Source organism: Lagopus muta, chromosome Z, assembly GCF_023343835.1.
Source record: "Lagopus muta isolate bLagMut1 chromosome Z, bLagMut1 primary, whole genome shotgun sequence".
Lineage (NCBI taxonomy): Eukaryota > Metazoa > Chordata > Aves > Galliformes > Phasianidae > Lagopus > Lagopus muta.
In genome coordinates, this window is record NC_064472.1 from 957,193 (window position 1) to 971,853 (window position 14,661).

A 14,661-nucleotide genomic window follows, 5' to 3' on the forward strand; every position below is an offset into this window, starting at 1 on the left:
CTTTTTTTAGGCAGGAGGACAGCAGCTGCTTTTCATTGCTGCGTACAAGAGCAGCTGGCAGGACTCGCATCCTCGTACCTCCACTGAGGACCTCACTTCTCAGAGGTAACCACAGAGTCACACAATGGCTGAAGCTGGAAGGGACTTCTGATCATCATCTGGTCCAGCTTCCTTGCTCAAGTAGGGCCACCCAACCAGACCTCTTCTAAGCCGTGAAGCAAAGGTCAGCCCTGGGGGCAGAGCTGCTGCCAGGCAAAGCAGCACAGAAACCATCCTTCAAGGTGAGGCAAGCGGGTTTATTTTCTCTCCATCTATCACCACTCAAAGAGCTTGCTGTGAAAATCAGGCATGGGGAGCTGACTGGGAAGCTCTTAAATACACACAGGCAGTGGGCTGGCACTCATCTGGACCTTCCACAGGAGCACACAGCACGGAGGCTGCAAGTGGAAATGCTGCAAGGAAGTTTGCAGAAGAAGAGAAATCTGAAGGCCTGTAGAAAATGAATGAGTAGCTGCCCTTAGAAAGTAGAGATCCTGACTAAATCTCTTTGAAACGCTTTGAAAACAGCGATCCTTTTTAGGATCTGCATCTGGGCCTGCAAAGGATCTCGTTTCTCCATCTTGAGCTGCTCTGGATGCGAAGTTCCTGCCTGCAGTTGCGTGGTAATTAAGCGTGATTAAAGATGCTATTCATTCCCCTGGAAGCAGCAGGTAACCACATGTCAGAGGGGGTGGGGGGGGAGCAGAGCAACTTCTGGGTAGTAAAAAGGCCATTGGAAATGGTCTGTTGGAAGTGAGCAATGCGGCGCCACGCGGCAAACGACGCCGGCCACGTGGGCTCGTGGCAACCATGGGAGCCCCATAAACCTGCAGGAAATACCATCGTCCCTGTCTGTGTGCACTGGGAGAGGCTGAGACCCCATTCGTGGGCCTGGGCACAACAACAGCAGAGAGGAAAGGTCCTCCAGCAACAGCCAGAGCCCCAGCAGGAAGGCCTGAGTCACAGAGGGCCTCCCAGGAACGAGGATGCAGGGCAGAACAGAAGGGAGGACCAAAGGCAGCTCTGCTCTAGAAGCCAGCCGGGCTCGGAGGGGCGTCAGGGACCGACGGAGCGGCTGCACATCAAGGCTTCCTCCCCACATCCGCATCCGATGTGACGTCCATCACAACCCCTGGTAATGCTGGGCGGCGAGCTCCTCCTCAGCACGCCGCCATCGGCCTCACGGATGGGAAGGGAAGGAGCGGGCTGGTCAGCACAGGGATGGGAAGGCAGGGAGAAAGCGGAGAAAGCCGTGGGTGCTCGACAAAAGCCTGCCCTGAGCGCGCGGTGAAAATGGTTTCAGCCAGCATTGCAGTGACCTCTTTTGTTTGCTTTGCAGGCTTTATGCATTCAGATGAAGCGAAACCTGCCAAGAACACCCCTGCCTGTCAGCCCCGCATCCACCTGGGCACTCAGCAGTCAATTCCGAGCCTTTAAAATCGCCAGAATGAGTGAAAGCTGCCCACCTTCCTGCTAGAGGTCCTCCATCAAGCGCTGCTCAGCCCTGACACAGCAGCACGCTGTACAGTGGGGTCGCAACCCACCGCGTCCCCCCGCAGGCGGACCTCAGCCCCCTGTTTATCACACCCACGACAGCACGGGAAGTCAGAGTGCAGCCACCGCGAAGGCAAACCGAGCCCCTATTAGCGCTCAACCCCAACACAAACCTATTACTGCACATTACAAATAGCAGTGCTATTCTGTTGCCAGGTTATAAGCTCCAGAAAGGTGCCCTTGGAATGCTCACTTCCAACAAAATAGGCCTCAGCTTCACATCTGAGCCGAAGGGCCACGAGGAAAGCGCTTCCTTTTACCACTGAATTGCAGCCGTGGGTTTTAGCATTTCTTCAATTACGATACGGACAACGACAACGTGTCTTTCTGGATGCGTGAGGAGTTGTGCTGCATGAGCCGCTCAGGCATCCAAACTGAAGTCTGGGCCTTTTTAGCAGGGAAATTTTATCTCCTATGCCATTATTTTAGTGCCATAACATCGAAAGCATCGGCCCACGACGTGCCCATGATGGCAGGAGCTCAGGAGCACGTGAAGTGATTCCTGGAGCCACGGATCCACCTCCCACAGCAAGAAATGATGGCAGAGGTAAATCTCCTCCTGTATGAATCACTGCATGTGGCAGCAGCTGAAGCTCCCCAGCCCCACCGGGATGCTGGGCAGTTCTGCTCTCACGGCAGGCAAAGCGTCACCTGTCCACATGCTCTGCTGGCCTGTGACACAGTCAGGCCGGGAGTCGTCTTCTCCTCCATCCCAGCTGCATCCTATGGCCAACTGCGAGGCCAGCCAGCACCTCCGAGCTCCACTGGGTTCCGTGCTGAAGGAGCTGAGGACCCAAATGTGGCACTCCTCCACCTGCGGAGATGGGTGAGCAAGGAGGTCCCTGCGAGCCGAGGTGTCGCTCAGCATCCCATGCAGCTCTGCTGTGTGTTTGCCACAGCAGGCAGAGCAGGAACCGCTGCAGGTGAAGGGATCCTGCCATTCAAACACGAGGAAATCTTATTTGACTAAGCAAAAACCGCCCCGTGATTTGTAGCAGAGGAACAAAACGAGCTCCAGGGCTCTGCAATACGACCCTCAGAAAAGGTAGCATTGAACCGAGGTAGGAGTTACTTCATTTCTTTTCTATACAGGTACAGTTTGCAATAAAACTGCACACGCCTGTAATACCGCAATGGCAGATGCGTCTCGATTATTAGAGGTGGGCTCTGGGGAATAACGTACAATGGATCTCGAAATCCATAAGCAGCTGTTTGGAAGGGAGGGGTGGAACGCTGCGACACACACACACATGTTCCTTAAGTGCAGTAATGTTTTGTTATTTTACTGCAGGTGTATTACAGAGATGAAATTGAATAACTTATGGTATACGATACCAATAAAACAGGGAAGTTCTCTGCCCCCAGCATCCACAAAGTACAGCTTGGAAGCAGCTCCGCACCCACACGCAGCCCTGTGTGCGCCCCACGTCTGCGGCCACAGCTCTGCCTTCCCCACCACTGCGCTCAGGCCGTAGGAACGGCGAAACGAGCAGCAAAAGCTCTGCAGGGAGGTGAGGATTGCATGGTGCATCACAGCACAGGCAGAAAGCTCTGCATGCCCAGCAAACGGCTCCGAGCTCCTCGCCCTACGCTGCTCCCACAGCCGCTCCTGCAGGAGGCACTCGGCAGCGGCTCAGGTCACAACCCGACCTCAGAGCACGCGCTCGTCCCAGCCGAACGAAGCACCAGAGCAGGACAGATGTGTCCTGCTCCTGACGAAGCACAGGAGCACACAGATATCAGATGGCTCCTCTCGCTTTCTTTCCCCCTTGCTGGATCTCTCTTCGTATAATCGGAGATGTTGCAACAGTTCGGTAATTCGCAGCAGGAAAAAGGAAGTCCTGGGACTTCTGGGAGGCAGAAGAGAACGGTGGCTTTCTGCCCATTCATTCCCTTCCCAGCCTGACTGCGCTGTCATGCGCAGGTTTGCTCACTGGGCACAGTGGCAGGCAGCTGGGCTCCATTCACCCACACGCCTCTGCCACCGGAGCCCCTCCACGCACACGGATGGAAGCCACGGCCCTGAGCATCTCAAGGCCCCATCGCTCACCGTCCTTCTGCCCCCACCTGCTCCTGAGGTGGGAGAGGAGGGCAAGATGGGGGAGCAGAGGGGACGAGAGTGGGGAAGGGCTGCGGGGAAGGACGGCACAGACGGAGCCATTTTGCCGCAGGGGTTAAACGCCGCATCTCTCATTTCCTTCGTCAGCCCTTCCTGCAGCAGCGCCTCGAGTCAGGCTGAAGGCGAGCAGATATGATCTCATTCAGGATGGAGATGATTATATTTTGGTAGCAGATATTTAAAATAAAGAAAAGGAAAAAAAAGAAAAGCCGGCGAAGCTTGCATAACTCCACTCGTTTTTACCTTCGCACTTCATCCCAGCCCCAGCCTTCAGCACTGGGATGGTTCCAAGCTCCGCCAACTGCGTTTCTTGCACGTCACGTCCAAAATCAACACCCAGGCTCACTTCTGAGAAGTCTTAATAGTAAAAACAAGCACAGCTCGGGATCGGGGGACTCTGCTACAAGCGAAAGCACCTTGAAAGCTCAGCTGCCTTTCAGTCCTACGTGCGGGGATGCGGCACAGGGGGACACAGGGGGCACAGTGGGGTGGGCTGGGGATCTCAGAGGTCTTTTCCAACCTTCACGGTCCTGCAGTTGTGACCTACGGCAACACAGAGGAGGGCAGGAAACCTGGCTGAAGTGGCACAAATGAAGCACTGCCAGCAGCCCTGAACAACACAGCCAGAAAAGAACTGATCTTTGGGGGAACAGAGAGCAGAAGAGAATGAAGACAACGTGTAAAACCCTGATTTCATAGAACACAATGAGGTTTTTGTCATTCACTTCACCCAAGTCAGTGCTCCAGAAGCGCCTCGACGACAACTCTGGTGCGCGTTCCTCAGCTGACTTCCCTCCGATGGAATTAAACAGCTCCCACGACGAGCCTTCCTCCATTCCCACCGCCATCAGCGCTGCACTTGCCGTGATCCTCTGTAGGAGCAGCACTGGGCCCCTGATTCGGGAATAAAAGCCATCCTGAGGGAACGGCAGCTGCACATCAACCTCTCCTCTCCTGCCATCAACCTCTCCTCTCCCCAGCAGAAGCAGCGCACAGAAAGGAAACCTCAGAGCATCACTGCTGTTCGCACAAAGAGGGGTTGCTGGCTTTTTCCTACCAGAAGATGAATAGGTAGCAAGTTCAATATCGTTAAGTATTTAGTTTTCCTTAATTGTTCCAGGAATTCATCTACAGAGAGCAATGCATCACATCTGGAGGTAGCAATTTACCTTTCAGGGATCAACAAAACCTGCACGCTCCTCCTGGGTCTGGGGAGCAGCGTGCGGAGCTGCGGCTGCTCTGAGCTCGGGGTGCTCTCAGCAATCCGCGGTACCACCAGCACCTTGGAAACCACCACCTTTTTCCCCCTGTCTTCTGCCCAGGGAAGCCCATCTCTCAGCACATGCCAGAAATCCCGCAGCACAACTGCAGCTTTGGGTTTCCTTCCACGCCGGAAGGTTCCCACTTTGGTTCTGGTCGTGGCACAGCCTGAAGAGCAGACAGTAGCCGGCCCTCAGCACTCCACATTGTTCCTTCTGTACCTTCCAGGAGTTCAAGAGGTTCTTATCTTAGCATCATTCCTCTCCTTCTTGTCTGGGCACTGGTCATACGCTTCATCCCCTCTTCCATTACACTTCAAGAGCGTGGATGCACGCGGCAGAAAGGCCTTCCATGCTCTGCAGGTTTTGTTATTTGTAGTATTTTGGAATACATCCCTAAAATGCCTCGCATTTTCACTCGCGAAACCAGAAGGAAAGAGCGGAAGGCACACTGGAAGGCAACTGGGCCTGAACTGGGCCATGGCGTTTCTCCATCAGCTCTTCACCACCTGCACACAAGTGGTGGGGTACAGTCTTACCAGCACCGAGTTCTGCCCCATCCACGGCCCAAAGCCCTTCGCTGCCCAACCTGTGCCCAGCAGTCTGGGCTCCCACCACCTCTGTGCCTCTCCCAGCACTGCAGGCAACGCCATACGAGGTCACCCAGGAACTGCATGCCCTCCATTCCCAAGTATCCATGAGCATCCGCTGGATTCGGTTCGATCGCAGGATCGTGGAATGGATCTCGGGGCTGGAAGATCCTTCCACACCTGCTCTGTTGGAACAAGCTCACCCTCACTGCACGCAGAGGGAAAACCATGAGCAGAAGGCAAGGATGCTGGGATCGGCCAGCACTGCCAAACCGCGTCCTCAGCCCACAGCAGCCCCGCTGCCCTCTGCTCCTATCGGTCACCACTCACCGCCTGGAGGCTGGCAGCCCTGCGTGGGGCAGGGGGTGGAACTCAGTGATCCTGAGGTCCCTTCCAGCCCCAAGATCCATTCCATGACTCTATGATGGAACCAAGTCCAACTCATGGATACAGGAGCATGGGAGCCACACTAAGGCTCTCCGTACAGCACAGAAACTGAAGAGCACAGAGCAGCTCCCAGTGCAGGAGCCCAGCTGAGAACTGACATCGCTGCTCGGGGCCAGGACAAGGCAGCGCCCCCAGGCCCCTCCTGCAGCCCCTGCTCTGCCACAGGCGGACACAGGGCGCACTGCCTTCCTTCCACACCGAGGACTTCACAGGATCGCAGAACGGCCCGGGTTGGAAGGGACCTCAAGGATCACGCGTCTCCAACCCCCTGCTGCAGGCAGGGCCACCAACCTCCACGTTTCACACCAGACCGGGTTGCTCAGGGCCCCATCCAACCTGGCCTTGAACACGGCCAGCTTCACCACCACGCGGCTCCACACACCTGTAAGCCCGTCGCTTTGCAGCCTGCCTGTCCATCCTGCCCCATTCAGGATGAGGAAATCCACACAGGCTCCAACCCATCCATTCCTCTGTGCTGCACGAGGGCTGCTTCCAAAATACACCAGCAGACCTCAGCCCCACATTACCGACGCACACGGGATGAAGGGATCAAGCACCTCCCTTTCCTACGGGGAAATAATACGCATTTTGGCTGCCTTCGTGGCTCGTTATTTTTGCCCTGGCAGATTCAAACAGCATAAAGCTTTGAATATTAAGAAGGCTGTTAAATTCTCCCAATACTTTTCCAAAGTAAGAGGCTGCCGCACTTAGAGAAAGGAAGCCCAGCATCCTCCACGAGCGAAATGAATGTGAACGCACGATTAATGCTGCAACTGGAATTAAAAAGAAAGCGCCGTGTAAAGAAACCGATTGTCTCGAAACAAAGGACGGACTTTTGGCTATCGATGGTATTTTTAGGCTCAGACTTTCTCTGGAGGCCTAAAAGCATGCAAATGCAGAGCGCGCAGCGGCGCGCGCACACGCACTGCACCTTTGTGTCGCGCTGGCGCTTTATTATTTAATTAAACTACTCTTATTTCTCGAGCTCACGCACGCTTCCCTTGAGACGGCTTTGCTGTTAGCCTGCTGGCCTTGACTTCCAGCCAAAACCAATTCAGAAACAAAAAGGGACAACAAATCATATTTCCACAGACATTTTTATCCCTTCGGTACAACCTTGTTTTCACACAACATCGTACAGATCCTGCGCAAGCTATGATTTACGGTGCTCGCCACCCAGAGCCGGGGGCCGACACGAGCTCCCCACGCGCTGCCACTTGTGTCACTGCTGAGGTTGGGCTGCACAGAAGGGACCCTCGGGGCTCCATCAGCGCAGGGCCACAACCGGCGGCCGCCCTGCAGCGCAGCAGAGGCTGCCCACACCTCCAGCCCAGGGGCACAGCACGAAGCTGCAGACCCTTCTTCTCACATCTCTCATCGCCGCGCCAAGCAGGATCCCGCTTACCTGGTGGCAACCCTGCAAACTCGAGTCTCTTCCGTACGATGAGTATGATCCCCTTTCTGTTTTACCTGTTGGGAGAGAAGAAGGAGACGTGTGACCAACGCGATGGCATGTGCACGTACAGCTTCTCCAAGTGCTTCACAGGATGTTCCCCACGTTTCCCAGCGCTGCTTACATGCACAAAACAGGCGCTGCTGGCCGTGCAACGCACGCAGGGAGCAGCAGAGCACGAACGGCTCTTCCTGCCGAGGATGGCGGCGCGCAATGAACTTGCCCAGCCCGGCTGCACCGCCCCAGGATGGGATGCAGAAGGACTCGGCCAGCCCAGCACAGCTCTCCAGGCAGTGCCCATCCCCAGGGCTGCGCTGCGCCTCGTGCTGCGGCCGTTCCCCAGGCGCTGCAGTGACACCGGGACGGGGACGGCTCCAGGAGGGCCCACCGCCGCCGCTGCTGCGCGCTGCCGGCCCCACAGACCACAGCTCATGCTGGGTTTTGCTCCGGGCTGCCCTCAGCACGCAGCTCCGGCAGCCCGCCTCGCAGCACTGGTTACGGCCAAGGCTGTATTTACAAAGGAAAATAAAGGTTCTTTCAGGTTTGAATGGGCAGACTCGAGCAAAACCAAGGAGGAAAGAGGTGGTTTCTGCAGAGCATTAAGTCATGGCTGAGTAGCACTACACCACGTGCTAAGGAGACAAAGAGCAGTCAAGAGGGCTGATACAAAACATATTGACACCAACAGACCACCCTTACGGCGCGGGCAGCCACGGGGGGAGGCAGAACGGCCAGCAGCACCGCGAGCACCGAGGCCGCAGCAGAGCAAAGCTGCGGCAGGGCAGGGCTGCCCGCTCCGTCCCCGTGCCCCAGCAGCACTGCCGGCCCCGGGGAACCGAGCACATCTCACATCTTCCCCCACCACAACACCAGACCGCACCGCTTCCTCTGGCCGCCTGCTAGTCATTGCTTTTGCTGTTTTCCTCCCCCCCCGAACGCATCGGCGACGCAGGGGGGCGTCTGCACACATCGCAACTTTTGGAAGCCCTCGTGCCTGGCTGCGGGGAAAGCACGCATCGCCCGCCACGCGGCCCCCTGGGCTCCGAGCACCAAAAAGCCTCTGCAGCAACAACTCGGGATGGGAACAACGAGGAGAGGCGCACGGCCCAAGGCCCCCAACGCAACAGCCCCATAAGTGGAGGCAGTGGGGCAGGGCCGCGTGCCGGGAGCAACCCGAGGGCCACGGCAGCCCAGCACCCGCGCAGCGCAGACACCGGCAGCCTCGTCTTAATTTCAGTTGTTAAAAAATATTTATCCGGATACAAAAATAAACCCGCTGCAAATTACAAGTTGTCAGGGTTAAAATCGACTTCTATTTGTGTGGGGGAGGATAAGAGAACAGCATAGACATGAATCATTCTCAGTAATTTGAGTGTTTCCATGACATCAATGGGCACTCGTCCAGGACTCTGTCGAAGTCTGCGAGGTACCAAAGCGGCACAGCAGCCAGCAGGAGATTGACTTCTTTTTCTTTTTTATTTTAGGATTATGCTCCCTGTAAAGATTTCATCTCCAGCATCCACTTTTACCACCAAACACAGGGCTCTGGAGACCACGAGAGAACGCGTTTCGTTCTGCCCGTGTCAGCCTTCAACTTTATCGCCTCCCCGCCACCGTTGTTCCCGTGCACGGCCAGGAATCTGCCCTCTGCATTACGAACAAACAGCCAAAATCCACGGCGAAGTCAAGGCACTGTTAAAAGAGATTCACATCCGTAGATTTTCACTATGTAATTACGGAATTATCATACTTTTTGTAGCGGCGTTACGTTTCATTTGAGGGTGGGGGGCCGCGGGGAGGGGAGGGGGGGGGAGAAGAAGAGAAATATCTTTTGTACAAACTGTCCGTTGAAAATTCGCTCCAGTCTTGATGTCGATTTTCTGCTTCAAATTCACTGGCACATTTGTTTCAGATAATAAAATTTGCAAGAGCGCTGATAATATGCGAGAGTGGGCTCCGCACGCAACTATTTGTGCTGCCAGATACAAAAAGCCTCTCCCCAATTTCTGCGCTCCCTGCGCGGCTCCGCGCCATCCTCAGCCCCTCGGACCCGCGCCGCGTGTTGCCCAGGCTCTGCAAAAGCTCGGGGTTCTCTCTCCCCCTTTTTGATTCGGTGTTTTAAACAGGAGAGAAGCGTCCACAGCCATGCAGACACCCGACGCATTCACTGCGGAATTTTCGAGACAACCCTCTAGTACTAGAATGCGGCAGCCGCTGCGGATATTTTTTGGCACAAAGACAATGGTGGCAGTGCCAAGCCCCATGGCTAAAACTACTCAAAGGAGGCATAAGGGTAGCATTAATCGTTCGAGCCTTTTACCGCATGGAGCACCGCCGTCCGTATTTTACAGCCCAAAAGTACCCGTTTGTGGTGTTTGTTGAGAGCCGGGGAAAGGGAGGAGGCGGGGGGGGAGAGGGGGAGGGAAAAAAATAAATAGAAAAAACATGAGAGAAATAAGAAGGGGAGTCTGAAATGAAGGCAAGAGATCTGGCCACATTTGCCGTTAATTCTCTCCACCTTCGGCACCCAGCGCCGAACGCCGCGCCGCCCGCCAGCAGCGCTCGGCAGCAAAGCGCCCATCCTTCCGTGGTCGGGTCAGCAGGACGTGGAGCGCGGCCGCGGCAGGAGCTGACCTACAAAGGCGGTCAGCAACTTTGGGGAGCTGTTATTCTTTGGGTTAAAGCAGCAGAGCCTTCGCCACGGCCGGACGTGGCACCTCGGCGCGTGCGGCCGCGTATCTATATGTTGCATTAATTGGCACAATGCGTGCCAATCAACGGAGAGACAAAGGAAGAACTCCAGGCAGCTCCTGCCTTCTGACAAACGCTGCATCTCAAGGCTGTGCTCTGCGAGTACTTCAGAAAACAACGACGCTTATCTGCCCGGAACTAAAACCATGCCTCCATAAATACTGCGCCCGCATTTTTTGTCGAAAAAAAACCCATAAAAAAATAGAAAATAAAAATGAAAGCGTCCTACGATTGCCAACCCATCAATAGCGAAGCCACTCGCCTTTCCACGGTGCACTTTGAAAGATGAATCGAATTAAGTAGAAAATGTAAGCAACTTCCAAAGCACGAGCGCAGCCATCGCCTCCCCCTCGGCTCCCAGCCATGGGCAGCAGCGGGGGCAGGACGGGCTCCTTCCACCTGCGGAGGAAGGGGAAGTGAGGCTGCTTCTATAAACGGCTTCCATTCGGTCTTTTCATTTCATTTTGGCCTATTTTTTTGCTTTCTTTCACTGTTTGAACCCAAATATTGCAAGCCAGGTTTTCCGACGCCCCTACGCTTGGGGTTTAAGCTCCTGGTTAGACCAAAGATGGGAAACCTACCTGAAAAAAATAAAAAAAAACAAGGAAATTTGAAGAAAATGCAGCAAATGTTCAGAGTTTCGCATCGGTTCTGCCCAGCTCTGCAGTTTTCCTCACCTTCCTTCTCGCGACTGCGTTTGTAGGATTCGTCCCTTCCTGCAGCGCAGGTCCCAGGTGCTCCCCAATGGAGACCAACCATCCCCGAGCAGCTGCGCGGGGCTCGGCGCCACGGCAGCCAAGCACCAACTGCTCTCTTACAAAGGCAGTTTTGGACACGTTTGTTCTTGCCAAGGGAAAAAATGAGCAAGTTTAGAAGGTAGACGCATTTTTGGGGGGAGCACGAGTGGCAGGAGAGCCAGGCGCCATCCCCGCTCGGGCGGCGCAGCTCCGCCGTGACCTCGGCTATGTACACATATTCCTCCAACAGTACCGTGCTTCCTGCCGTGGGATATACAGTCAAAATATCCCATTTATTGCCGAGAGGTCCTGAACAGCGTGTTTTACATCACAAAGAATCTCGCCCGATGCTGATGGAAGTGTCATGGTAATGAGCTTTGTGCCGTATGTGAAGTGCAGACAATACGAAACGAATCTAATAGATTTGAAAGCAAAGTTTGTGCAGGAACGTGCGCAGATACAGCATCTGATCTGAAGAAAACCGCAAACCAGACACAAAGCCAAGGGAAGGTTATGGATCCCCACGATTCCAACGGCACCTGCCCCAAAGAAGAAGAGACCTTTGTGGCATGGAAGAGGATTTTCCCCCTTACGTGGATGCGCAGCACCCAGGAACGGTTCATAAAGAAGCGTGAGGATGCCAGAGCGCGTGCTATCACAAGGGCAGGATTTTTTTGCTTCCATTTAACATCAAAACGCCAATTAAACCCTAAAACCCATTAAACCCTAAAATCCGCACTGAAATCAAGTCACAGCTCGGAGCTGAACGAACCGAGGGCAGAAGCGGTCCGTCACCACCGCTCTCCCCACTGCTGCCTGTGCTCCCCAGCAGCCCTATGGCCACCGACACAGGCTGGCTGCGCCTTCGAGCCGCTCGCTGCCATTCTAACACTGATATCGATCATCAGCATCAGTGCAAGGCTCACACGGAGCTCTGACCCCACAGCCCCACAGCCCGCGCTCCCCTCCGGGCTTCATTCCTTTACAGAAAAAAAAATGCTTTTCTGCCATCAATCTCGGTTCATGAAATATTGGACCCGTACCAAAAGACTGAGGCAAATTGCTCGGTCTATTTCTGTAATCCACCGAATACCAGCATCTATTACAGGGCAGGACGTGACTTCTTGGTCCGCCTGCTTTTAGAACAGAATAGCTGGGGCAAAATGGCATTTGAAACAACAGGAGTGTGAAGACAGAATACTGAAGACCAGATTCTACACCAGCTACACCTGAAATGGCCCCCGGCCCTCTTCGTTCCTTCCAAAAGCAATCAGACTACAAAGATCATCACGCTGTCCTACACAAGCAGGGTTTGGCACTGATGTTCACTTATTTGCCTTGCCGATGCAGGAGCACTGCAGGACTGACCATGACCCAACGCAATGAGAACAAGCACGCTGCGCTCCCTGCAACAGGCTTTGGGCGCCTTGAAATTCAAGGGAGGACATGGAGGCGCTGCCACCTCAGGGCCAGGGCTGCAAGCGGGGACCCAGCAGGACGGCGCTGCACCCTGCGGGCAAGGAGCATCGCCGTGCCTCCTTACCGACTCCATGCTCTGAGACCAGAACGAACCCTTTGTAATTAAACACGGCATTCAAACAGAACGACTGTGCATTTGTCCACAGAAATGTGGGGCAAATACAGGAAATCCAAGCCTGCACACCTGCACACCTCTGGAAATAAGAGACAGCTCTGCTCTGCAGAGAAACGGGACCACGACGACGACAGGCACCGCAGAGCCAAAAAACCAAACGCACTGCACAACACAAGAGGATCAGAACGGCCGCAAGGGCAGAGCTGCCGTAAAGGCACAAGAGAAACCATCGCTGCAATGGCTCTCCAGAGCCGAAAGCGGTGCAGAACCACACGTAAAGCACTGAGCGATGCTTCACCCTGGGTCAGCATCGCAGTGCTCCTCCTGTAGCGCACTGCAGGCCATCCCTGCTCGTTTGGGGACCGCGCCGGGGGTCCTCATCGCCCCTGTGGAAACCAGGGCCTTCACTCCAGCATGGAAACCGAACCGCTTCGAAAGTCGTCAGACAAGGATCTGAGGCCATGAAAGATGGAGAACGGAAAGAGGACAATAAACCTCCCCAGAGCCGAAGCTCAGGCTCCAAGTCCAAGCGGTGCAAAGCGCTCCGCGTCTCACGCCGTCCGTTAAAAGGCCACTGAAACAAAGCACGACGGCTACGAGTGGGGAAAGCGGATCACAGCGGCTGGGGGGGACCTGCACCTCCCTTCTGCAGAGCCTGATGGCACAGCACAGTTAGAACGTGTTGGTGTCGCTGTCTCTGCAGCCCTCTATCCTCCATTTCCCCCCAGTTTTCAAACCTGGGTCTGCAGCAGTGCACGAGGCTGAGATTTAAGCACCCAGCGGCACGCTGCCACCAAAATGGCATTCCTTTGTAACACCGCTCCACGCAGCAAATCTAAGAAAAAGCCTTTATTTCAGCTACAATTTTGTTGGATGAAAAGCGATTCAGAAGAGATGATTTGAATTGCCTGGGCAGAGAAAACGAGCTGCGGGCATCTCCGGGGATGGCAAAGCACCCCTACACTGCAACGCCACGGAATGCCCACCAGGCTCCAGTCGGCGACATCCAGCAGAGGGCATGCACACCCTGGTAAGAGGTTTCCACTCCAGGACTGACATTTCCTCAGCGCTATGGGAGTGGTTGGGGCTGAGAATACAGACAAACTCATGGCAGAGCACACAGCTCTGCAGCAGTGCCGATGGAAAACGACAGGGCTGCCTCGTGGAAGCAAAGTCAGGAAGGCTGGAAGGATGGGCTTTGCTGCACTGCCACACCAGCTCCAAATCTTACAGTCCCAAAGGCGAAGCAGCAGCCCTCGTGCCTGGCCCTCAATGCAAACTGTATGTATGGGAGGGCCGCCACGCCGGGCAGCAACACTCAGACCGACGCAGTGGAACGCAGCCTGCATTGCCACCCAATGCAGCCAGGCGTATCAGGCCCCACTTCTACCCTAAATGCCTTAATTCCTCCACCAAACTGCAGTATCACCTTCCAGCCAACTCTTCTTTCCATTTGCACTCCGCTGAATTCAGGTGGAATTTTTTAACACCTGACCCAGGGCAGAATTTCACCACGGGTCGTGCCGGGTTTCCAAGCTGCTGGGTTATGTTTTCTGTAGCACAAAGTTCCCCGTGCCTGCTGGTGCTCCGGAGCCGTCAGGCTGGGTGCTGATGAGCACACAGCCAGCACAATCCCTCAAGGGCTGTGGCACAGCTCAGTGTCCACACGGAGCGCACACAGCGCCGCCGCTACCCGGCACAGGACCACCGCTCCCAGCCTCAACCTCTGCTGCACAGCCCGTGGTAATGGGCTCTTTGGGTTCCTTATCAGATAATACGTTCTTTTTAAAGTTGCAGTAGCCTTGGGAGATGCACTTAATTTATAAGGTCTACAAGCCAGGCGGCTTAGGTTACATGTAGGTCACCATAAATAATACTCATCCCTCGGCCATCGCGGGCTGCGCCGCGCCGCCTAAGTTGAAATGACAAGCCTTTATTATTCCTAAGCACTCGATTCTGAACCGTTTGCACAATCTGTTAAGTCCAGACAAATTTAAATGGTTGTGACATGCAGCCTGCTAGGGTCAGTGACAGGGATAATGCCTCTTTACGTGGGTAAAATTTTGTGGCATATAGGTCACTCTCTTAAGGGGAATCAACTGCGCGTCTCCTCTTTGC

The 14,661-nt window shown here is 54.8% G+C and overlaps 1 protein-coding gene across 1 annotated transcript in view; it reads right to left on the reverse strand.

Annotated features, from left to right (window-relative positions):
* Positions 1 to 14,661, reverse strand: part of TCF4 (transcription factor 4) — a 150,505-nt gene that overhangs the window by 53,639 nt on the left and 82,205 nt on the right. Inside the window, 1 exon segment of the mRNA XM_048930550.1 lies at positions 7,414 to 7,478. Coding sequence (XP_048786507.1) covers positions 7,414 to 7,478 — 65 coding nt within the window.